At 34.6% G+C, this 24,474-nt stretch overlaps 1 protein-coding gene across 3 annotated transcripts in view; it reads left to right on the forward strand.

The window, feature by feature from the left end:
* Positions 1-22,959, forward strand: part of MS3_00002396 (uncharacterized protein) — a 95,840-nt gene extending 72,881 nt beyond the window's left edge. The window contains exons 10-12 of one of the 3 annotated variants that reach the window (XM_051209968.1): positions 3,361-3,408; positions 7,683-8,044; positions 22,065-22,959. In XM_051209968.1, coding sequence (XP_051075453.1) covers positions 3,361-3,408; positions 7,683-7,751 — 117 coding nt within the window. In that variant the 3' untranslated portion in view covers positions 7,752-8,044; positions 22,065-22,959. Of the gene's footprint in view, positions 1-3,360; positions 3,409-7,682; positions 8,280-19,202; positions 19,391-22,064 lie in introns of those variants that run through there. The other 2 variants (XM_051209967.1, XM_051209969.1) reach the window with 2 other exon arrangements.
* Positions 22,960-24,474: the final 1,515 nt, after the last annotated feature.

Consider the following 24,474-nt stretch of genomic DNA (forward strand, 5'->3'; position numbering starts at 1 on the left):
TTTTATATGTGTGTACATCTTATCCTACTCACCACATGTCTATAACTTATTTTTGTGTGACTATAAATATCGATTAACGCTTGATTAAATGGAGGTGGCTCATATGCCTTTTACACTGCGCGTCGTTTCGCTCACTTCTTCCCTTCCTTTGCTACGTCTCTCTGATTATCTGTTCCGCTAAACGATTGTATAAAATATATGTATTGGAAAATACATTCTCGAATTTGGCTTATATAATTCCATTATTCACTAATGCGATCTAAATCGATAATTATGTACGAGGATTGACGATATGTATAATTCGACAGCAATCAAGCATGCGATATAGCTGGAGTCATATCCCTGGCCTCTAAAGTGGTGAGCCCGTCATTAATGGAAAATAACATACTAGTAACCGATAGTCTATTTAAATAATGTAAATTCGACATTAAACTTATGTTAACAAGTAATCTCCACTGTTTTCAATCCATTCTCTCCTGGGCCTTCCTTTCTAGTTCTTCACATGTCTGTCTCTAGTTCTCGGCGTAATATGTTCTTTGATTGTCCTCTTCTCCTTTGACCTTGAAGATTTCAAGTGAGGGCTTGCCTTGTGATGCAGTTGGGTACTTTCCTCAATGTCCCAGTAGGAAAATAACTTGGAACGTTTTCTTTTGTTCCCTTGAGGTATTTTCTTTAACCTTGCATTTTATCATCGTTCTAAAGATTATCCAATAAACATATCCAAATGTAACATTAGTGTTTTTCTTTCTAAAAAAAAACCCCACTGAAAAGCATATCAAGATGGTTATCATTGAATTTTTATTGTCATAATATGGATCCAAATGTAATAGATTAGTGTACTGGTCGTGATGTTTATTATTTCTTTTTGTACTTTGGTTCATTATTTATTATACACACTTTTAATGTTGCACTATACTTTTCCGTCTAACTACCGTTTATCACTGTATAAGTTAACCGTACTTAGGTAGTTTATTTTTTGGGAATTAGTTATTTACACTGGTAACAAACAAAAAAAATTGGAAATAACTATCCATATCAATTTATAACTTAAGATTATTTAGTGTGTTAGATCAATGCTTATGTTTGAAGTTCAACAGTTAGCATCAAAAGCTTGTGTTGAATGGGCATTCACTGAACTCTTATCTTTCCATCCCAATTATGTAGAACATCGAGTTGAGATCGAATTTAATATATTGTATGTTGGTTTTGTAATAAATCATTGTATAAAGCCTTTACTGCTGAATTAACGTGTATTTAAGTTAACTATCACATTATGGATCAAATAATGACAGATTTCACAGTGGAATATTTCATCAATCAGTCACTTGGGTGTTTTACAACACAGAATCTGATATATACCTTGCGCAGCATCAGGCTGTCCATAATGAATATTAAAGTAATAAATATAACTATTAAATTAGCTTTAGTAAAAATGATTTAGAAATGGAAAATTATTTCTTAGGATGGAAACTTTAGAATTCAGCATCTAATAGAAAGCAAAGAATGGATACATACAATTATTATCTAAGTAAAGATATAAATTTCAAATTTGAAAGTCATATTTGTCAGTGGAGATAATCCGTGTCGGGTAGAAACAGGTATCTACCTCAGATAATGGAAGATGGTAGTGAAATTTTGTGGACTGGTTGAGGTTAGATATTAACACCATTGGATGCTGGCCGGCTCAGTGGTCTAGAGGTTAAGAGTCTGCGCGCGAGACCAAAGGCTCTGGGTTCGAATTCCGCCAGCAGGATCGTGGATGCGCACTGCTAAGGAATCCCAAAGTGGGATGAGACGGATGTCTAGTGCTTTCAGACTTCCAATTGTGGTCTAACATCAATCGGTTCATGATCTCAATCAAAAAGTTAGTAATCTCCACAATCCCATACTGATGTTTGTTAGTGTTTGATTTCAGTTGAGGTTAGCGGTGTGTATTCTTTAGCAGTCTCACACTAGATTAAGTGTTCCCCAGTTTTCACTGATATCACAAATTAGATTAATCAATGATGGATATCACCTACAAATTAAAGTATTCACCATAAAAATAATTCATTTGAAATTGAAAATCCTATGTTGAATGATATATTGAATTAATTTCTCTCATCTAAATAAGTTTAAGATTAAATATTTCCGTTATTAACAGATGATTTGTAAAACAAAAAGAAAGTATCAGAATTGAGTTTTGTGGATATTGTAATTACTTTTAACAGTTGGATTCATGAATCGATTAAAGCTAGATCACCATGGAAAACCTGGTAGCACTTGACAGCCGAAGGTCCTGGGTTCGAATTCCACGGGATAGAATCGTGGATGCGCACTGCTGAGGAGTTCCACAGTAGGAAGAAATGGACGTCTAGTGTTTCCAGCTTCTGTATGATGGTCTAGCTTTAATCAATTCATAAATTCAAATATTAAAAAAGATAGTGTTTTGTTTTACTGTAAACAATTTACACATGTCTTTTATTGACTAACTGACATCCCAGTGATTATATTATATGGAAATAGAATGTTATTCTAGTATATTATTTGAATAATTACCTTTAAGTTGAGCCATTGAATATACACAAAGGGAAAAGCAAGATTCTCCGATACAACACAACATGCACCAATCTAATCAAAATTGACGGAGACGATTTGGAAGATGTAAAAATCTTTACATATCTGGGCAGCGTCATTGATGAACACGGTGGATCTGATGCAGATGTGAAGGCGCAGATCGGCAAAGCAAGAGCAGCATGTTTACAACTGAGGAACATCTGGAACTCAAAAAAACTGTCAACCAAAACCAGGGCCAGGATTTTCAATACAAATGTCAAGACAGTTCTACTGTATGGGGCAGAAACCTGGAGAACTACGAAAGCCATCATCCAGAAAATATAAGTGTTTATTAACAGTTGTTTACTCAAAATAATTCGGATCCGTTGTCCAGACACTATTAGCAACAACGTACTGTGGGAGAGAACAAACCAGATCCCAGTGGAGGAAGAAATTAGGAAGAAGCGCTGGAAGTGGACAGGACATACATTGAGGAAATCACCGAACTGCGTCACGAGGCAAGCGCTCACATGGAATCCTCAAGGCCAAAGGAAAAGAGGAAGACCGAAGAACACATTACACCAGGAAACGGAGATAGACATGAGAAAAATGAACAAGAATTGGATGGAACTAGAAAAGAAGGCGCAGGACAGAGTGGGTTGGATAATGCTGGTCGGCGGCCTATGCTCCATTAGGAGTAGCAGGCGTAAGTAAGTAAGTAAGTGACTTGAGCCATTGGTATTATAGATTGTTATTAATTACTTTACATAGATAAGAATTAGTTAAATCAACTTTTATGTGGTTGTTTTCGATTAAACATTTTAGGCAAGTAGACGTAGACGAGAAATGACTCAGAAGGATAAAGATTATAGAGTAAGTTTAATTTTTGACAAACTATTTTATTGATTTCCCTGGACTCTTTGTAATCTTGTTGTATTGTTTATCAATAATCAGTTGTTTTACATGTGGATTAGAAACGTAGTTGATCTTTATCGAATGATTGAGGGGGGGGTTACTCGAGTTAGACAGGTATGGTGAGATTGACCAGCTAACGTCGAAGCCACACTTCATGGTCAGTACCTAATGAAGATTACAATTTCGTTGTATCCGTGTACAAAACCTGCTTTGATAGCCGTAAAACACATACAACGTTATTACTGAAATTTATTAGTAGTTAGTAGTTACAAGAAACAGAGTGCAACCGTTACTGCATGAACCAATCCATGGTGTGCTGTTAACTGATATGCGTTGTTTGTTCTTGACCTTGTCGAAGATTGGTGAACTGTTCAACATTCACTGACCTGACTACCGGATGATTTGACTAGGGCTCAATGACATTTCATTGGCACTACATATAAAAAAAGTATAATTACTTTTTATATGGATAAAAGTCATTTTCGAAATAACGGTTATTAGATTTTACTAATAAAATCAGTAACTTGTCATTCAACGAATACTTTCAAAGCAGATTCCCTTTTTCACAGTTCCTACAATGCTCCTAAAAAAAAACACGTTGGAATTAACTGAAAATAGGTTAATGGCAATAAAGAAAGATATGAATTGAAATCAGTCAGTTATAAATGATGTAATTTTAAAAATTCAGAAAGAGTTACAATAGTCAATGACGTAATAAGTAAAAGGGGGGAGGGTCAATGTTACCAGGACAAAGAAAGATTTATTACTGTTTCTTTTTGTATACATAGACCTGGTTTTATACGTTTGATTGCTATCTCTTCAGCAAATTTCAATAGGTTTGAATTTGATTGTTTGTTGATCACCTTGAAGGACTTCAATATATCGACTTCGTGTCCTGTGTCAAGGAGATGTCTTGCGATAGTGCTGCTGAATGCTTTAGTCCATTTGATCTCAAACCCTTTGGAATATGTTCTTTGAATTGGACGTAGGCTCTAATTTGCTTTATAACTTCTGTGTACAGTAATTTCTCTATACTTTTTATTCATCTATCTGAATATATATACATAAATAGTGTTTTTTTTGGCATTTTATAATGTCATTGTTAAGGAACATCTTATTACATAATCAGTTTTAGAATAGTTTGAATATATTTATTCTTCTATTTATTTCACCATTCACTGACATCTAGTATTGTAATTAACTAGTTATTATCTATGATTGACATACTATATACTTTAATTTCAAAGAAGTACTTGGATGCTTTTCTTGTACATAGAGGATTCAGCAAAGATAATTTCCTTTTCGATGAAATCATTTCCTTAAACTGTACATTTATACTTATAGTTACATGGAAAATATAAGTCTATAGAAGCATAGAAAAGATTGCATCATCAATTGATTTGAGATTCTTATTATCAAATGAGGTTACACAATAATCAAGGAGTAAGGAAGGAATATAAGTTCACTTGGTATTGTTTTGCTTGAATCATCCCATTGAAGTTGAAGACTGCAATTGATCAGTTTTTTTATCAGCGCGTTTTGATATTACCAATTAGGACGAAACGCACGTCAAACTGGATTCCACTACTAGCCATTATCCATCTTTGCATATAATGCTTGTGAATTAAGGCAATATCGAGACAATACATATAGTATGCACATATGCCAATAAAAGACTGATCAATTGCAATCCTCATCATCAATCGGAAGATTCAAGTAAAAAAATACTGAGTAAAACGAAATTCACCCCATTGCACAACCTAGTGGCTACCGGGACTCAGTAGCTGAGTGGAGGACGCGATGGTGTTTGAAGCGAACGGTGCTGGGTCCGAGTCCCGGGTCGGACGTCAATCCTGAGATACACGTACATCCAGCTGACGGTACCCAAATAGGACGAAACATGCACCTTGGATTCTACTGATAGTCATTGTTCATCTCATTATTATTATTATCACTATCATTATTATTATTAATCTGATTATTGATTCATAAGTCTGTTTCTGGTAAAGTTAATGTACGTGGATTATCGAAGGCATTACAGATGGAAATCAGTTCGACTCTGCTAAATGGTAGAGTAATTTTTAATTGATTAATAACCAAGTTCAGAACTATATACATCATTTCTTTTTAAATATATACACTTTCAAAGACATACAATGGTCATCGACTAAGTATAGTATATTGTATATCTGAATATCAACGTATTATCGCCTTTCAAAAGCTACTTTTGGTTATGTTCTGAGGTATGTTTAGAAAGCATTTATTTGGTACGGTCGATATAATTTACTTTACAAGAGTGAATATACATATAGTTACAGATTAATGTGACCTTAAACGGAAGTTTCACCTTAACTGAGGTCATGCAGAAGACAATTCAAAGCTTCGCTACATAGATTGATTTTTATTAACATTTTACAATCCTGTTTATGATCATTTTCTCAGCAGTATCTCCTTTAAATTCGATATTTATGAATGGTGTTTTCTTTTGAAATAAGGATGATCTTTCAGATTGTACCTTCAGTTTCATTCTTCTATCAACGAACTAAGTTTAAGAAAACCCATTTCTAGTGATACGTCTCGTCGATTGAACGCTATATTTAGTTTCCTAAGCTATCTGGTAACCCGCAGACTAGAACTATACAGCGACTTGAACACCAGAGAGAAGATACAAGTATGAAAGAAAATACTTTATCCCAAGGTTCATTTTTGTACAGAAAATCAAGGGTATTTATAGATATTGGCGTCTGTTAAATCAACATCATATTTCAGCCAATCCGTTAACGTCATAATATGCTACCGACCAATAATAGCACGCCACGCTGGAATTCTTGAACGTTCCATCGTACTCTGATTGGCTAGGATCATTCGGCTCCTTTTGGGCCTCTGGAGGCTCCGTTGAAGTTCTCCGGAAGCCGACTCAACATCTAGTGAATATTCTTCGGAGTTCAAGTATTTCATTGTATATTCTATCATTGTGAAATATTCACTTAGCCTTCAAAGTCTTTGACTAAGTTGATTTTTGCTTTATGCTCGTTCATATTCTAACCAATAGAAAGTAACTGCTGATGAATTCATTTACTAAATGCAAATAATATTCTCTTTCATCAGTCAATAGGCTTTATTTCCAATACTTTATTATGAAGAATGGATATAATCAAACGAATTTGTATTGTTATATTCAGTTAAAATGACTTAATATTATAATCAAATTAGATTTACATAAAGTAGATGAAGAAAATCAGCAGTAAACCGATCATTGACTTAAATTTCTTTCTATTACTCGCTAAATAAACCTCAAACTTCTGTTCAAGGAAATGATAATAACCTTGAGAAGTTCATATAAATGATATTTAATGGCATAATAAAAAATCATAAGAACTTCAAGTTGAATATTTTTTATTATCTGTCGTAAAACACAGATAGAGTTCACCGAACAGTTCCACTATGTTAGCCGGAGAATTTCAAGACATATATATATCAGAAGGAGTTTTGTGGATATTATAGTAATTTTAATAGTTGTAGTGGAAATCAGTGACCAATGGAGTTGTTGTGTGATAGTAACTTACTGATGACAATGGTAGATATGTCGCTCAATTTCATGGATTACTTAAATTTAGACATTAACTCCATTGAATGCCGGCTTCATGTTCTAACAATTAAGCGCTCGCATGCGAGACTGATAGATCCTAGATTCGAATCTCGCGAGATGGGATTGTAGATACGCACTACCATTGAAGAGTCACATATTAGGACGAAACAGTCATCCAGTGCTTTCAAGTTCTACATGATAGTGGTCGAGCTTCAATTGTCTCATGATCTCATCTATCAACATTATATATATATCTGTATCTTTCCAAAGTATTCTATATCATAAATTGACATTTGAATTATCATCAACTTTAAACTTATCTTTGTTTTTCTTCTATATTCTCTTTTTTATTTACTGCATGTAATTCATTATTGTTCATTTATTGTTTAATTGTTTCACAATGTCCATAATAAAATACAAATCAAAATGTTCTCCAATGCCTGTATTGTTTAATTGAATTTCATTTTGCATGTATAATTCATGTCAATTATGTGTAATTCATATGGATATTATTTCATATTGTTGCTAACTAAATGTCTCTCTAATATCTGTACACTTCAATAATAATCAATGGCTTTATTTGTTACCTATCGGTTACGTCATAATATCTGTATCTATATATGTCTGTATACGTTTAAACTAGGCATTTTTACAACGTAATCGTCAATGGCAAAATATAGAGAAACAAAAAGATATGCATGCAACTAATTAACATTCATCAATTTCATTACAAACTGCATGTTCATAAATAAGAATTAAAGAGAATTCATTCAGTATTTATGACAATGTATAAATCCATATGATGACAAATATAATTTCTGTTTAGTTTTTGTTTTTTCTTTTTTCTCTTCTTTTTTTCTCCGTTTTTTTTCTTCTTTTTCATTTCAATTCATTTAAACGTCGTCATGTAGTAACTTGTACTTGTTCCGATGATTACGTCATATAAGGTTGTATTTCATCTAAAATATTGAATGATCGACTATGATGTTTGTATTTTGAATTCATGTAGGTTATTGTTCCATAAAATTGATTTTTTGTATCTAAGCTTCTCTTAGTTTTTTTGTGTGAGAGAGAGTTTGTTAAATAACTGATGTATACGGTTGATATATTGACTATATAGAACGTTTATTAGATTTCACAGGTTGAAATCATGATTTAATTGAAGCTAGACCACCATGGAAAACCTTGAAGCACTGGAAGGCCGTTTCGTCCTATCGTGGGACTCCTCAGCAGTGCGCACCCATACTAGAACGAAACGACTGTCCAGTGCTTCAAGGTTTTCCATGGTGGTCTAGCTTCAGTTGACTCATGATTTCAATCTGTGAAATTTCTAAAAAAATCTCCACAAAACTCATTCTGTTTATTAGATCTATTGGATTTATTCATAAAGAAATAGAATAGATCTTGGGTTCGAATCCCTTGGGGGCGGGGTCGTGGATATGCATTGTTATTGTGAGAAGTCCCATACTAAGACGAAACGGCCGTCTAATGCTTCCAGGTTTTCTATGGTGATCTGGCTTTAATTGACTTATGAATTCAACTATTTTACAAACGAATAGTTAAACAGAAATTTCTAAACCTGAACTAAAATTAAATAACCAATAAAGATGAAAAAGTTATTGCTGTTGACACCCTCTAATAATATAACGATCATATTGACCGAATACATTGATTGAAGATTTTTAGGAATTCGAATGATTTACTTAGAAGTGTACCGTCTTTTTAATAAGGATTAATGTTATAAACTATTATCAAATGAAACATTTGTGTTTCTTACTTGGTAGTCATTAATTGAATCTTCCTATTGATGTTTAGAATTTTAATTGATCAGTCTCATATTGACATATGTGTATCTTCTGTGTATTGCCTCGATATTGCCTGAATTCACAAACATTCTTAGCAAAGATAGATGGTGGCTGGTAGTGAAATTTAGAACGCGAATTTCACCTTATTTGCGGCTCGTCAGCTTCAACTAGACAATATCAAATGATTCTAAACTTCACTTCATTGCACAAACTACTAGCTAACAGAACTCAATAGCTAAGTGGGTAACTCGATGACATTTAAAACAAACAGTACTGGGTTCGAATCCTAGAGTAAAAATGAATTCTGAGGTGCAGGTACATCCAACTGAAGAGTCCCGAATAGGACGAAACGCTCGTCAAACTAAATTTCACTGCTGGCTACTGTCCATTTTTGTTTATAATGCCTGTTTTTCTTAGATCTTTTTCTGACATTCTTCAGATGATATCAATTAATGATGAAAAATTATTTTCGGTTTGTAGAGAATTTCGACAAATTCATAGTAATTTCACTGATTGAAATCATGAGTCAATTGAAGCTAGACCACCAAGCAAGACGTGGAAGCACTGGACGACCGTTTCGTCCTAGTATGGGACTCTTCAGCAGTTCGCATCCACGATCCCGCACCCCGAGAGATTCGAACCCACGACCTACCGGTCTCGTGCCAGGCGCTTAGCCAACTAGACCACTGAGCCGGCACCTTTCTGATAATAATCATCTGCTAACTAGTGACTGACTTCAAGAGATACTTCTGGAGTTCTAGTGAAAAGCCGTTACAGGTGGGGTTCAACCAGGTCTGTTGTGAGATATCAACTCACTGATGACAATGGTGTACGGTGGCGCAACTTCATGGATTGGTTGAAACTAGACAATAACAATGTTGCATACCAGCTCAGTGGTCTAATGGTTAATTGCTCACGCGCGAGACTGATAGGTCCTGAGTTCGAATCTCCCGGAGTGCGGGATCGTGGGAGCGCACTACTGAGGAGTCCCATAGTAGGTCGAGACGGTCGTCCAGTGCTTCCAGGTTTTCCATAGTGGTCTAGCTTCAATTGACTCATGATTTTAATCAGTGAAATTTCTAATATCTCCACAAAACCCCATCTGAAAATTCATAGTAATTAATAAAATACATTGATAAGTTATTACAGAAATAGTTGATAAACTAATCTATGTCCTATGTCCATTTTCATTCATGTCCTTATCTTTCATTAATCCATTTTAGAAAAAAATGAGTCTCAATCATTAAAGTCCTTAAATTTTTCAAGTTTTATTTCTTTGAAACGCCCGTCCTGGATTCCATTGCAAACCACTATCCATCTTTGTTTATTATTTTGAGTTGGATTGAGATAATATAGGTGTTGTTATGAATCATTTGGTCAAACTTATACAATTATCATACTATAATTACTCACTAATCTACATACATTGTAAATGAAGTAGTTAACTCAACTGATCACTTTATTGTGTATGAATTTTTATTTATCCTGTTTTATTTGATCTAGGTACATAGATCATCGACTGATAAACACTTCCTGATGCGTTAGGGAATAACTCTCATTACGATTAGGTAAAGAACAATGTATCATTGTAAAATAGATTGTTTAATAACATGTATTTAACAAGTACCAAGTAACGATGAACTCATCATACAATACTGTTTATAATGTGAAATTGAATCTTTGAAAAATATACAAACATTATCTATTTCATATTACAGATATATCAGTTAAAAGTAGATCTATTTGTATAGCAGTAACTATTTGATTCGTGAAGCACCCATTCCGTTTATACTTTAAGACTAATACTGTACAATATTTTTGGAATTAGATTCATATGTGTGATTAAGGAAATTATTAAATGAATTACTAACGAATGATGTAATGTGTTACATTATTCGTGTTACGTAAGTACTTACGTTTGTTACTGCTCGTGGAAGAGCATAGGTCACCTAGCAGCATTCTCCATCAAACCCTGTCCTGAGCAATCTTCCCCAAGTCTTTCCAATTATTATTCATCCTTCTCATATCTGCTTCTATTTCGCGACGTAATGTGTTATTTGGTCTTCCAATTTTGTATTTCTCTTGAGGATTCCATGTTAGGGCTTAACTCGTTATTCAGTTTGGTGATTTCCGTAATGTATTTCCTATCTACTTCCAACATCTTTTCCTAGTTTCCTATTCAGCTGAAAGTTGGTTTGTTCTCAGTAGGCTGTTGCTGACTGTATTTAGGCAATGAATGTTGAGTATCTTAGGTCGACAACTATTTATAAATACTTGTACCTTCTTCACGATGGTTGTAGTAGTTCTCCAGGTTTCAGCTCCGCACAGTACAACTGTCTTGACATTCGTATTGAATAAAATTAATTTCTGTAGAACATGGTAGATATGCGCAATTGCTAGTCGAAATTAATGCCAAGCAGCTAGAAAATGCCATTGTAGCGTCGATTACCATGTCAAGCCCACAGAACTTATTCTAGCTTTCAGACAGATCAATTTGTCCATCCTTCTTCAGTCACATTTTGAGTTTGTTAACTATTCGCTTAACAATTTTGACTGATTTTTATAAGAGTGTACGCGTGTAAATTTCTTATTTTACTCATCACATGTCTGTAACTTATTTTTGTTCGGCTATAAATATCGATTCACGTTTGATTAATTCGAGCTGACTAACATGCCTTCTCCGATCCGTTTCGCTTCCTTTGCTCCGACTTCCTGAATATCTATTATGATCAACGATTTTATCAAATATTCAAAACTTCACTGTCGTATTTAAATTATATTAAATCCGTTATTCACTAACGTGAGTTAAGTTACTAATTATAAACGGGGATTGGCGACATGTATATTTCGATGGCAATCAGCATACAATCCAACTGTAGTCAGATATAGGGCCACTGATAAAACATAATGCCACCGTAAAAACTTAACTCATACATGTTTAATCGAAGTCAATTTATTCAGTAACAACTCTTTAGTACTTACTCACGCCTGTTACACTTTGTCTAAAAGCATAGGCCATCCATTAGCACTCTCCATCCAATATTGTCCTGGGCAAACGTTTCCAGTTCTTTGTAGTTTTTATTCAATCTTTTCATGTTTGCTTCCCATTCACGATGTAACATGTTCTTTGGCCTTCCAGTTTATTGTTTCCCTTCAGGATTCTATGTTAGGGATTGCCTAGTGATGTAGTTTAGTGATTTCTTCAATGTATATTCTATCCATTTCCAACATCATTTCCTAAGTTCCTCTTCATTTGGAAGCTGGTTTGTAGTAGGTTGATTTCAAATTGTATAAATAATAATAATAATCTATGTGTGACTGCATGCATATTTGTTCATATATACTCGTAAATGTATGCATTTTACTTACCAAGGAAACGTATACAACTGTATACATATATGTATATATATTTATATGTGTAAGGATTTGTTACATGTTTCTATGTTGTATCGAAAATGTCTATTTGCTTGTAAATTCAATGTCAAAGTTTAGTTGCTAACTAATGTATATATGTATATGTTTAAATGTATCACTTACATAGTACAATTTAACCATTATGTATTTATTTCTAATATAAACAAGAAGATAAACCACAGGTTCTTTATTTTTTTTGGGGGGGGGGAGGATTATTTTCAAAAGTAATTTGATTTTAACAACTTTAGGGAATCCTTTATTCAAAAAAAAAAAAACGGTAGAGTTGAACCATAAAAATTAAATAAATTGTACCCAGGTTACGTTTCAATCAATGTAGCTTTTCAGAAATACTATTCTAAAGGTATGTTTACAGCAAACAATAATGTTGTCTTCTTTTTTTCAACTTTTATTCTAAATATGTTTGTTATATCCCGATGAGAATAATGAAGGGTACAAATATTTTTTGTGGTGCGATGTCGTCTGTTTGGTTTGTGTATAATATAAACCCAGTATGTTTGGAATTCATGTTTCATATTGTAGAGGCTGAGATTGGTGTTCTGGACTCAATAGACAGGAGTAGGTCGGAAGAAGGACCGATAAAGACTTTAGACTGCTCGTATGGGCTGTATGCTTCATTGGTCAGGTCGATAACCCATTATCCTCAGATTGGTGGTATCACTAGGTTATGTATTGATAGGGGTCTGGTGAAGGAGAACACGGGTTGGGACAACCAAACTATATTTAGTACAAAATTACAGCGTTACTTGGTAAAATAGAAAAACCATACTATAATACTTAATTTGCAAAATGTTCAATAATTGTCTCGCACTTTATTGTTCTTGCATTTCCATACTATTTGCTTTCTATTCCCGCTCTTCCTTTCTTGATCTTCCCCATCTTCTGCCGCCAGACATTACATTCCTGACTCGCGTCATATACTACTTATATCAATATAAGTAGCACGCACCACAGGGGCACAGGGTACAAGTTATAACAATCTTCAAATTAATTAGAACATTGTAATTCGTGTAAAGAATTCTTATTTTACCTCAAATATTTAGATATGTATGTAGAAAGTAAAATATGCACATTGATAACTATGATATCACTGTGTAATATCTGTAATAGTTATCTAAACATAGATTGTAAAAGTTTTATAAATGCAAGAAAACAAACTAATATAATTGATAATTCATTTTGTATTTTGATCGAATTTTATTCTTTGACCTGGATGGTTTGGTTGTGGAGCTTTCATCGTTCTTCTAAACAACATCACCGGTAGCACAAACTTCAGGTAGAAGTCTGATCTGGACGGCCGCTTCATCCAATTTTAGGAATTCACAGCAGTGCGCAGTGTGTCGCTCAATTTTGTGGATTAGTTGAAGTTATACATTACCACCGTTGGATGCCAGCTTAGTGGTTTAGAGGATAAGTGTTTTCACGCGAGACTGATAGGTTCTGGGTTAGGATCTCGCGAGGCGGGATCGTGAATGCAGACTGTTAAGGAGTCCCACAATAGGACGAAACGGCCATCCAGTGCTTTCAGGTATTGCATAGTGATCTAGCTTCAATTGACTCATGGTCTCAACTAGTGAAATTACTATAAAATATCCATGAAACCCCTTTTGATATTTATTGTTGTTAAATAGTTAAAGATAAAGGGATAAATTGATAATATCCTACATTATCATACATGCTAATCTTTCGTTTAATAGTGCTTGTATGTTAGCAAAGTAATTGACTTTCTTCACATATGCCTTCTGAGAATCAGATTAGGCCTCAACCTGAGGTTTGTGCTGATAATGGTGTTGTTTAGAAGAACAATAAAAGCACGATCAAACCAACCAGCTCAGAGGACAAAACTCCACCGAAATCATTTACCTGAGCTACAGATCTTCTCCACCATCTCATTCAGTGTTGTTTGTTTGAATCTTCCCATCGATATTTAGGACTAGGTCAGTTTGTTATTGGTATATGTGTATCTTGTGAGGATTGCCTCGATATTGTCAAACATTATAAGCATAGTTGGATAGTGGTTAATAGTGGAATCCACGACGAGCCAGTGGCTGCTACGACTCAATAGCTAAGTGGTTAACGCCATAGCGCTTGAAGTGAACGGTACTGGATTCGACTCCTAGAGTGAACATCAAGTGCGAGATGCAGGTACAGACAGATGCCGAGTCCCAAAGAGGACGAAACATGCGTCCTGGATTTCATTGCTAGCCACTATCCATCTTTGCTTATATATGATTGATAGTTATTATTAATTTCCTAACTATTTTAAGCATATATATGAACCAAAATTTACATTTTTTTCTGGAAGAGCCCTTATCGAATCGTAAATTCATGAGTAGTATATTCATAATTATTACGATGAAATGTCTGAGATTTTTAAATAAAGGTAATGTGAATATCTACTCTCTCCCTTCCTCTTTCTTCTGGTGGTCGACTGGATTATGAAGACTTCGACATTTGAGGGAAAACACGGCATACATTGAACAGCTCAGGACCAATAAGACGATTTGGACTTCGCAAATGACCTAGTTCTCCTATCGCATACACATGAACAAATGCAAATAAAGACAGCTAGTGTAGCAGCAGTCTATATATCAGTAGGCCTCAACATACACAAGGGGAAAACCAAGGTCCTCAAATACAAAACGGAGAACGGTAATCCAATCACTCTTGATGGCAAAACTCTGAAAGATGTAAAATTTTTCACAAACCTGGGAAGCATCGTCGATAAATAAGGAGGTTCAGATGCGTGGATTGGCAAAGCAAGAGCCGCATTCCTACGATTGAAAAACATATGCAACTCAAAACAACTTTCAACCAATATCAAAGTGAGGATCTTCAATATGAATGTCAAGGCAGTTCTACTGTATCGAGCTGAAACTTGGAGAACTACAACAACCACTATCAAAAAGGTAGAAGTATTTATAAATGGTTGTCTACTCAAGATACTCAACATCCATTGACTGGATAACATCAGCAACAGCCTTCTCTGGGAGAGAACAAACTAGCTTTCAGCTGAAGAAGAAATTATGAAAAGACGATGGAAATGGATAGGACATACATTACGCAAATCATCAAACTACATCACGAGGCAAGCTCTAACTTGGAATCCTGAAGGGAAGCGAAAAAGAGGAAGGCCAAAGAACACATTGCGTCGGATAATAGAAGCAGATATGAAAACGATGAATTACAACTGGAAGGAGCTAGAAAGGATTGCCCAGGGCAGGGTTGGATGGAGAATGCTGGTGAGCGGCCTATGCTCCTGCACGAGGAGTAACAGGCGTAAGTAAGTCAGTAAATACAATAGATGTACATAACAGACGACTGTATGTAAACAAACTACTTCTCAAAAACACCATCGTAAAAGTTATCTTATACGATAGTCTATTAGACTGCCTACATCTCATAGAAGAATGTCGAAGAAATCATAAATCTAATCTAAAATAATTGTTTATATTCCAGAGTCTATTTTTTCCTTTTTTTCTTTGACTTTGTGCATGTTCTCATTTATGTAGAACAAACTGGTTTAGAGTTTATCATTTTATGTGAAATGTAGAGTTTGTTTAGAATGAATGAATGAATGAATGAATGAATGAAATAACAAACATATTCAGAAAAAGAGAAGGAAAAACAATGTTATAAAATCTTTACTAAATAAATTGATGACATTTATGTAGAACACCCGAATACTAGAAGTTTAATCAGTGAACAGTAACAAAACTTAATAGTTGAATTCATGAGTCAATTGGAGCTAAAAAAAAACATGGAAAACCTAGAAGCACTAGACGATTGTTTCATCCCATATGGGATTTTGCTGTGACTGTACGCATCTATGATCCCGCCCCCGTGGGAGTCGAACCAAAAACCTATCAGTCTCGCACACGAGCGCCTAACCTGTAGAATAAAACTGAAAAATAATTCCTATTTAAACTATGAGAACACGAAGTTCAGCGAAGGGATCTATTTTCAACGAATTTATTATCAAGCTGTACAATCGTGTATATAGATATATGAAAATGTTTTGTTAAATTACTAGTTCCGTGAGGAAATGTGAACAAGGAATAACCAAGATGAGGTAATAGAAGATTATAATACTAGATTACGTAATACGAATAATAATAATAATGATAAAGGCCAAGACAACTATAACGACAGGACATACTTCTTTTGTACGCATAGTTCTGGCTTGAGCTCAAGGATGGTAAGGGCTTCGGCTATTTTTTAGGAGTTCAGTACGAAGAAATCTAGGTAGATTTAAACGAATCGTATATACAACTTTAAATTCAAACTACAGACTGGCAGAATAACTACAGTCGACTAGATGTTCAAGTATGGAACTCCTAATTGCTTTCCTCTCACCTTTGTAGAATCACACTGGGACATGTTCCCTTATCCGAAATTAAATTGTAGTAAATAAATATGTATATCTACATGGATATTAGCGGTTACTTTCAATTAACATTAAATGGAAACATTCGAACACTTTCTACGATATTTTATTATTTCTAAGGCATAAAAATATAATAGGACGAAACGTCCATCCAATGCTTCCAGGTATTCCATAGTGGTCTAGCTTCAATTGACTCATAAGTAGTATATGATGATAGTCAAGAATAGAATGTATTTCAGCAGAAGGTTGAAAAGGAAACAACGGAAACAGAAAGCAATTGGTATGAAAATGGACGAATAATGAAATCTGAGACGACTGATTGATATTTACAAAAGGAACAGTGAAGTTTGAGACAATGGATTGATATTTTGCAAATTAAGTATTTACTGTCTGATTCTCAGACTTTACGAAGAGATTCTGTAATGTTGAGATTCGAAATATTCGATTGTTTCAACTTGAGTTATTGCCCAGTACACTGCTTATTTCTACCAGTGTGCTGAAAAAGAAATAATGATTTTTAAATGTGGAACTTTATAAACCGGAGGGTTTTAAATTCAATATTGTTGTATTCTTAAAACATCTTTATACCTAAAGTAACTATTGTGTTGTATCATGATTTTTACCATTTCAAAGTTCAAACCGTATTTGAAAATATTGAATAGGTCAAAGCAATATTTGAGTCAATGTTTAAAATGAAATAGATTGCATAACTAACTAACAGACTTAATTATTTACTTACTCCTGTTACTCCCATCAACTAACATTCTCCAACCCACTCTGTACTAGACATTCCTTTCTAGTTCGATCCAAGTGTTCTTCATTCTTCTCATGTCTGACTCCATTTCTCAAAGTAATGTGCTCTTTCGTCTTCCTGCTTTCCTTCACCTTGAGGATTCCGATTGAGGGGTTGCCTTGTGACACATTTGGGTGCTTTCCTCATTATGTTTCCTATCTACTTCCAGTGATCCTTCCTGACTTCTCCCTCCGCTGGAACCTCGTTTGTTCTCTCACACAGTAGGTTGTTACTGATAGTGTCTGGCCAACGGATCCGAAATATTTTGAATAGACAACTGTTAATAAACACTTGTATCTTCTGGATGATGGTTTTCGTAGTTCTCCAGGTTTCCGCCCCATATAGTAGAACTATGTCGACATTTGTATTAAAAGTTCTGAGTTTGGTGTTGGCTTACAGACAGTTGTTTTGAGTTTCTGATGTTCTTCAGTTGTAGATATGATGCTCTTGGTTTGCCGATCCGCGCCTTCACATCTGCATCAGATCCACCGTGTTCATCAATGATGCTGCCCAGATATGTAAAGGTTTATATATATATATATGTATATATAGGAATTAGGTCATAGGAATAAGGACATACTTCACTACGACTATGACCAGTTTTGTTTGGTGGAGTTTCGTCCTTTGAGTTTTATGGTTTAATTATGTAACTTCCATTGTTCTTCTGAATAACATCGTCAGTACAAACTTCGGATAGAAATGACATGTTCAAATAACTCCAATTTACACTAAATAGTCTAATATCGATCTGTTTATTATCTTGAATACATCTTTGGTTAATAACTCTCTGAAAGTTGTTCACGAGTTTTGAAGTGTGAATTCTTAGAACTTCGGTCATTATAACTCATTCAACAAAAGCAGTCTAATTGATAATTATAAAATTCTGATTAGGACAACATTTGTTACTTAGAGGATTGCTCTGTCTACATAAGTAAACCAATAATGATATTCGGGTACTATATCACAGTGATTGGAGCTTGGCAATGTATACAATAATAAAAGTACACAATAGAGCATATTTTAACTTCAGATTTGCAACTACCCGAAGGTACTATTGCTAATAAGTAATATGAAGTACTTTGTTAAAAAGTAATACATCACTGACGATCTCTTCAAAACGACCTATAATTACTGATTAGTCATATTGTACAAACATCAATGAACACGACTGTGAACAATAAATACATTTATAGTGCCAGAAGATACAGGTGTTTATTAACAGTTATCTACTCAAAATACTTCCGTCGCGTTAGCCAGACACTTTCAGCAACAACCTACTGTGGAAGAGAACAAACCAGATCCCAGCGGAGGAGGAAATCAGGAAGAAGCATTGAAAGTGGATAGGACACACATTGAGGAAAGCACCGAACTGCGTTACACTGCAAGCCCTCACCTGGAATCCTCAAGGCCAAAGGAGAAGAGGAAGACGAAAGAGCACATTACTTTGAGAAATGGAGACAGGCAATGAGAAGAATGAACAATAACTGGATGGAACTAGAATTGATGGTCCAGCACAGAATGAGTTGGAGAATAATGGTCAGCGGCCTATGCTCATTGACGAGGGGTATCAGACGTAAGTAAGTAAGTCATATATATGTATATATAATGATATGCATCGCAGTCATATATTCAGCACTGTCAGTAACGTTAACGTACACGTTGATTGTCCCAAGTTGAAATAATTCTTCTTTTTTAAAAAACAAAACAAGTAATTTATGTTCTTTACAAAATCTCTATTATTTAAAGGCAACTAAACGACCAATTAATCAGAGAGAATTTGGATCTGGAACATCATTATAAATCGATATGTATGAGAACACAATGATTTCCATCAGCTATTCAATATTTTATATGCATATTATATGCACAATTAACACATACTATAATTTCATCTATTGTATGAACCAGTAAATGCTCAAAGGTATATGTCATAAGTGAGTTAAGATATTCATAAAGTAGTCTAAACAACAATTGCTTAAAATATTGATACTGTTGCCTGATGTATATTATGCTGTAGTGTCGGTTACTATGTTAATCCCACATAATGCATTCTAGCTTCATCACAATCTATCCATACTACCTAAGTCACGTTTTAACCTTGTTAATTATTCACTTATCAACCTTGACTATTCTTATATGAGCACATATGTGTGTGCACATCTTATTCTATTCATCATATGTCTGTAATTTATTTTTATCTGGCTATAAATATTGATTAACGCTTGATTAAATGGAATTGGCTCACACACCTCCAATGCTCGCCCTTTTGCTTCGCTCTCTCTTCTCCTCTACCTTCGCTACGTCCTTCTGATTGTTTGTCCAGATCAATGATTGTGCAAAATATACGTATTCGAAAATTCATTATCTTATTCTACTTATTCAACTTCATTGCTCCCTAATGCGAGTTAAGTCGATAATTATATACGAGGATAGGCGACATATATATATTTCGACAGCAAACATTCATATGATGTAATTAGAGTCAGATCTCGGGTCACTAAACTGCATTTTGATCCGTTTCTAGAAATTGATAGATCATTATATTGTTAATTTAGTATTTAAGTGATAGTTTAACAAAATCTTAATAGAAAGTTTTCCTGTATTCCATTGTATATAAAGTGCATACTATACAGTAATGATGCACTGTTAAAGACCAAAGTTAAACAAACATACAACACTTTTCTTTTTCAATAGGTCTCCAGCTAGTTGCTATAAATGAGGGAAACTATACTCGAATAGGGAATCTATTCAAAAGTTTATTTTCCTGATATTAAGTAACATTTCAAGATGTTCTATTACTATAATGTTTAATTAGTGAGCCATAGGTTTGAGGTGATTTTAAAGTTTAAGATGGTGGTTGGAGGTAGTCAACAGGAAACCCTGGACATAGGTTTCGTGCTAATTGGTACTCCTCAGTAATGTGTACCTGTAATCTTGAGGGCGCTGTTGCTCCCTGACAGATTCGATCCCGTGTCTCCTGTAAGACTAAGATGTGTTTACAATTGATTGATCACTGGGTGTTAGTCACTGTCATGTCTATCAGGCCCTTTTTAGTGCAGATCGAATCCTAAATTTGTTCTTTAAATGATTAGGATAACCGTAATTAAATAATAACTTTACAATTAGTAAATTAGCAAAGATGGAATTGAATACAACATGTGTAAGCAAAGTTATTAACCAGCTAAGTATTTATTTGAGAAATATTTTAAAACTTGGAATCTTTGAATGGCCGTTTCCGTTCTAGTATTGGAACTCCTCAACTTTATTCATTTTAATATCTTCGCGGAAGTATTGATAATAATGATATCTAAGAAGTATATGTTTATGTAATCAACTTTTAGTTACAAGTTTTGTATAAGAAGTAGTAATTATAGTTAGTTGCTTGAACTTAAGTAAAAGAAGCGTCTTCTCAACCTACATGGTTAATGATTCGAAAGTGAATTTTTTCCAAATTGTGGATTCATGAAATAACCTGTTTAATTACATAATAAGATGTAGCCTCATAAAATAGGTGTTTTTTTTTATAGCAAATTCTCTGTTTCAGTGAACGAAAATAGCTACCGAAAATTCATGAGTCAGTTGAAGCTAGACCACCATGGAAAATTTAGTAGCACTGGTTGGGTGTTTTGTCCTAGTATGGGACTCCTCAACAGTGTGCATCCACAATTCGGTCTCGCGAACGAACGCTTAACCTGTAGACCACTGAGCCAGTATCCAACTGTGTTACTGCTTAACATCAACCAATCCACGAAACTGCACCACTGTCCACTATTGTCATTAGTCAGTAACTATTTTACAACAGACCCGTTTAAACTCCACTGATGCGTACTGCTGAGAAATCCTATACTAAAAAGGAAACCGCCATCCATTTGCTTCCACGTTTTCCATGTTGATCTAACTTCAATTGAATCATAGATTCAACTATTGAAATTACTATATAATATCTACAAAAACACCTCTCTGTTCAAAATAAAAGTGATTTAATCACTACATATGATTCTAAGAATAAATTTCATTTACATTATTTATAATTCTATTTTAATTAAGATCATGAGTCAGTTGAAGCTAGACCACCATGGAAAACCTGGAAGCACTGGCGGTCTAGCTTCAACTGAATCATGATCTTAACCATTGAAATGACTACAATCTCCACAAAACTCATCTGATATTAATCAACATATGCTCACTAGTGACTGACTTCACGAGGTATATCCTGGATTTCTAGTGAGAAGTAGTGACCAGTGGAGTTCAAACAGGTCTGTTGTGAGATAGTAACTCACTGAAGATAATGGTGATTGTGTCGCTCAATTTTTTAGATTAGTTGAAGTTAGACGTAAACACCGTTGAATGCCAGCCGGTTCAGTGGTCTAGTGGTTAAGTGCTCGCGCGCGAAACCAGGAGGTCCTGGGTTCGAATCTCGTAGTGGGCGAGGTCGTGGTTGCGCACTACCGAGGAGTCTCACAATAGGACGAAACGGCCGTCCAGTACTTCCGGGTTTTCGAAGGTGGTCTAGCTTCAACTAACTCATGATCTTAACCATTGAAATGACTACAATCTCCACAAAACCCATCTGATATTAATTCTATTTTATTTATTTTCTTTTTTTAGTTCTGGAAACTAGTTAAGTCAATTGGAGACATGAAACCAATTCCAAAGATCTGTATCAAAATATCCAACTTGTCTGATAGTTTTCTTCTCTTTTCTTTTTGTATTGTCTTATTTTGCATTGGTTTGCACATAATTTCTTATTTTCTTTTTCACTTGTACTCATAAACATATCTACACACACATACGTACACGCATACGCACACATACACACACACACACTTTCTTAGTCATAAGGTGTACACTAATGCATAGTTGAGTTCTTGTATACAAACTTAGATACTTTAATATAGATAAAAGTATTGACATGAACTTATTTTCAAATCCATTTATGCATTGAGATGATTATGACATGTACACAAATCTTTTTATTTCATTTATGAATATATATGATATATTGTAGTAGATTAAAGTGTTTAACTCATCCTCTTATTCTCCTAGTTACTATAAGCATGATTTTAATTCAAAATTTCTCTGTGTTACTGATGAGGTTTAATGATCAAGAAGAAGATGAATGAAATTTAAGAAACAAACAACCATAAGACCAGTTTACGTTGTATGAAAGAGTATTTATTTATTTGAACATATAAACATTGGTACAAGGAGGCATCAAAAACATATGCACCACACAGATCTCATTTGATATGTGTGAGGGCTGGGATACTGTCCGGGTGCCCAGACCGAAGCAGGTGATTTACTTAGGGGGCGAAATTCAGAGGAAGAAAAGCGAATGTCCGGCGCTTTAACCGGATCCCAAACCAGTGGTGCACATGTCCTCCAGTACCCTGAGGGAACAAATGGTGTATGAACCAATGGTTGGTCACCGGCTGCCATGGGACTGCATCTCCTTACAATGCTCCACTGCCTTGTGGGTTAGACCTTTAGGTCAAAGGCTCGGGGTGTGGTCCCCTAAGTAAACCACCTGCTTCGGTTTGGGCACCCGGGAAGTATCCCAGCCTTCACACATATCAAATGAGATCTGTGTGGCGCATATGTTTTTGGTGCCTCCTTGTACCAACATTTATGTGTTAAAATAAAAATTAATAAATAAAGATCACTAGTGAAAACCAAGAAAGGTTTCGAGCCCAATGCGCGCGAGACCGAACGTCCTGATTACGAATCCTGAGAGCAGGATTGTGGATGCGTATTGCAGAGAAGTCCCAAAATAGGATGAAATAACCATCCAGTGCTTACAGGTTATCAATGGTGGTCTAACATCAATCGGTTCATGATATCAATCTAAAGATGAACATTAGTCAGTAAGCTCTTATTATAGATGAATGCTGTGACAAATATATCTAGTTTCATTAATTGTTGACTGATTTTTTTTCTAGGAAAAGTAACGTTTGGTCAACCAGGTATAAAATTGGAAATCATAGAGTAGTTAAAGGATTTCAAGTGTATGATTACGAGACCTGCTCATAGAATTCTTTCTAAGGATGAAATCTGTTTACAAAACAGTATGAATAACAAATTTAAAATCAACAGTAAACAAACAGATTGTAGCTAGCAGAAGAATCGAAGACCCGTGTTTTTTGTTCTCTTTAGGACTTTTTCGATAGATGTACCTACACCCTTGAGTTATTTGAAGTAGGATTAGAATCTAATCCGTATTGCTTCATGTTTTAGTACGTTATCTAATGAATTATTGAGTTCAATTAATAACTGATTTGTTCAACGAGCATGTTGTTTAGATTCAGATGGTGGTTGGAGATAGTCAACAGGAGACCCTGGACCTGGGTTTCAGGCTACTTGGTACTTATCAGCAAGGTGTACTTACAATCTTAATGGAATTGGTGCAATGAGAAAAATGAACAACAATTGGATAGAACTATACTGTTGATGCATAGTCATCATCCCATGAATTCATTAAAACCCGATGAAAATGTTTGAGATTCCTGATATATTACCATTTAGACACAATAATAAAAATATTTAATGAAGAAATATTCCTTTTCAACTAGTTATGGATTATGGCTCTAAAATAACCAGTATTTTATATAATTAAGCATTGAATTAATACCAAATAAATAGTGGAGAACTAAACTGACAATAAATTTCAGCATCATCTCTAGAGATTGTATGTAATCTGTCAGTAACTTAACGGATATATAATTCAAACTATAGCAAGGTTACGTATGTTTGCACAGTTGAACAAGCTTTTTCTTTAAATAGAAAACAGCTTTACTGATTTATATTACTATGCATTTCGGAAATGAATACTGGAATTATAGGGCATGTTAAGTCTGTTTTAAATACTGTGTATTCATCAACTTCCCTTCGACTCTTTCGCTTATTATTTTATACTACTTATTAATATTCAGTAAACGGTGTAATCCTAACAACGTCGACGCGTATGTTGTAACTCAAGTATATAGTGTAATATTCTAAAATATTTACATATACTTATAAC

Source organism: Schistosoma haematobium, chromosome 1 (genome assembly GCF_000699445.3).
Source record: "Schistosoma haematobium chromosome 1, whole genome shotgun sequence".
Classification (NCBI taxonomy): Eukaryota; Metazoa; Platyhelminthes; class Trematoda; order Strigeidida; family Schistosomatidae; genus Schistosoma; species Schistosoma haematobium.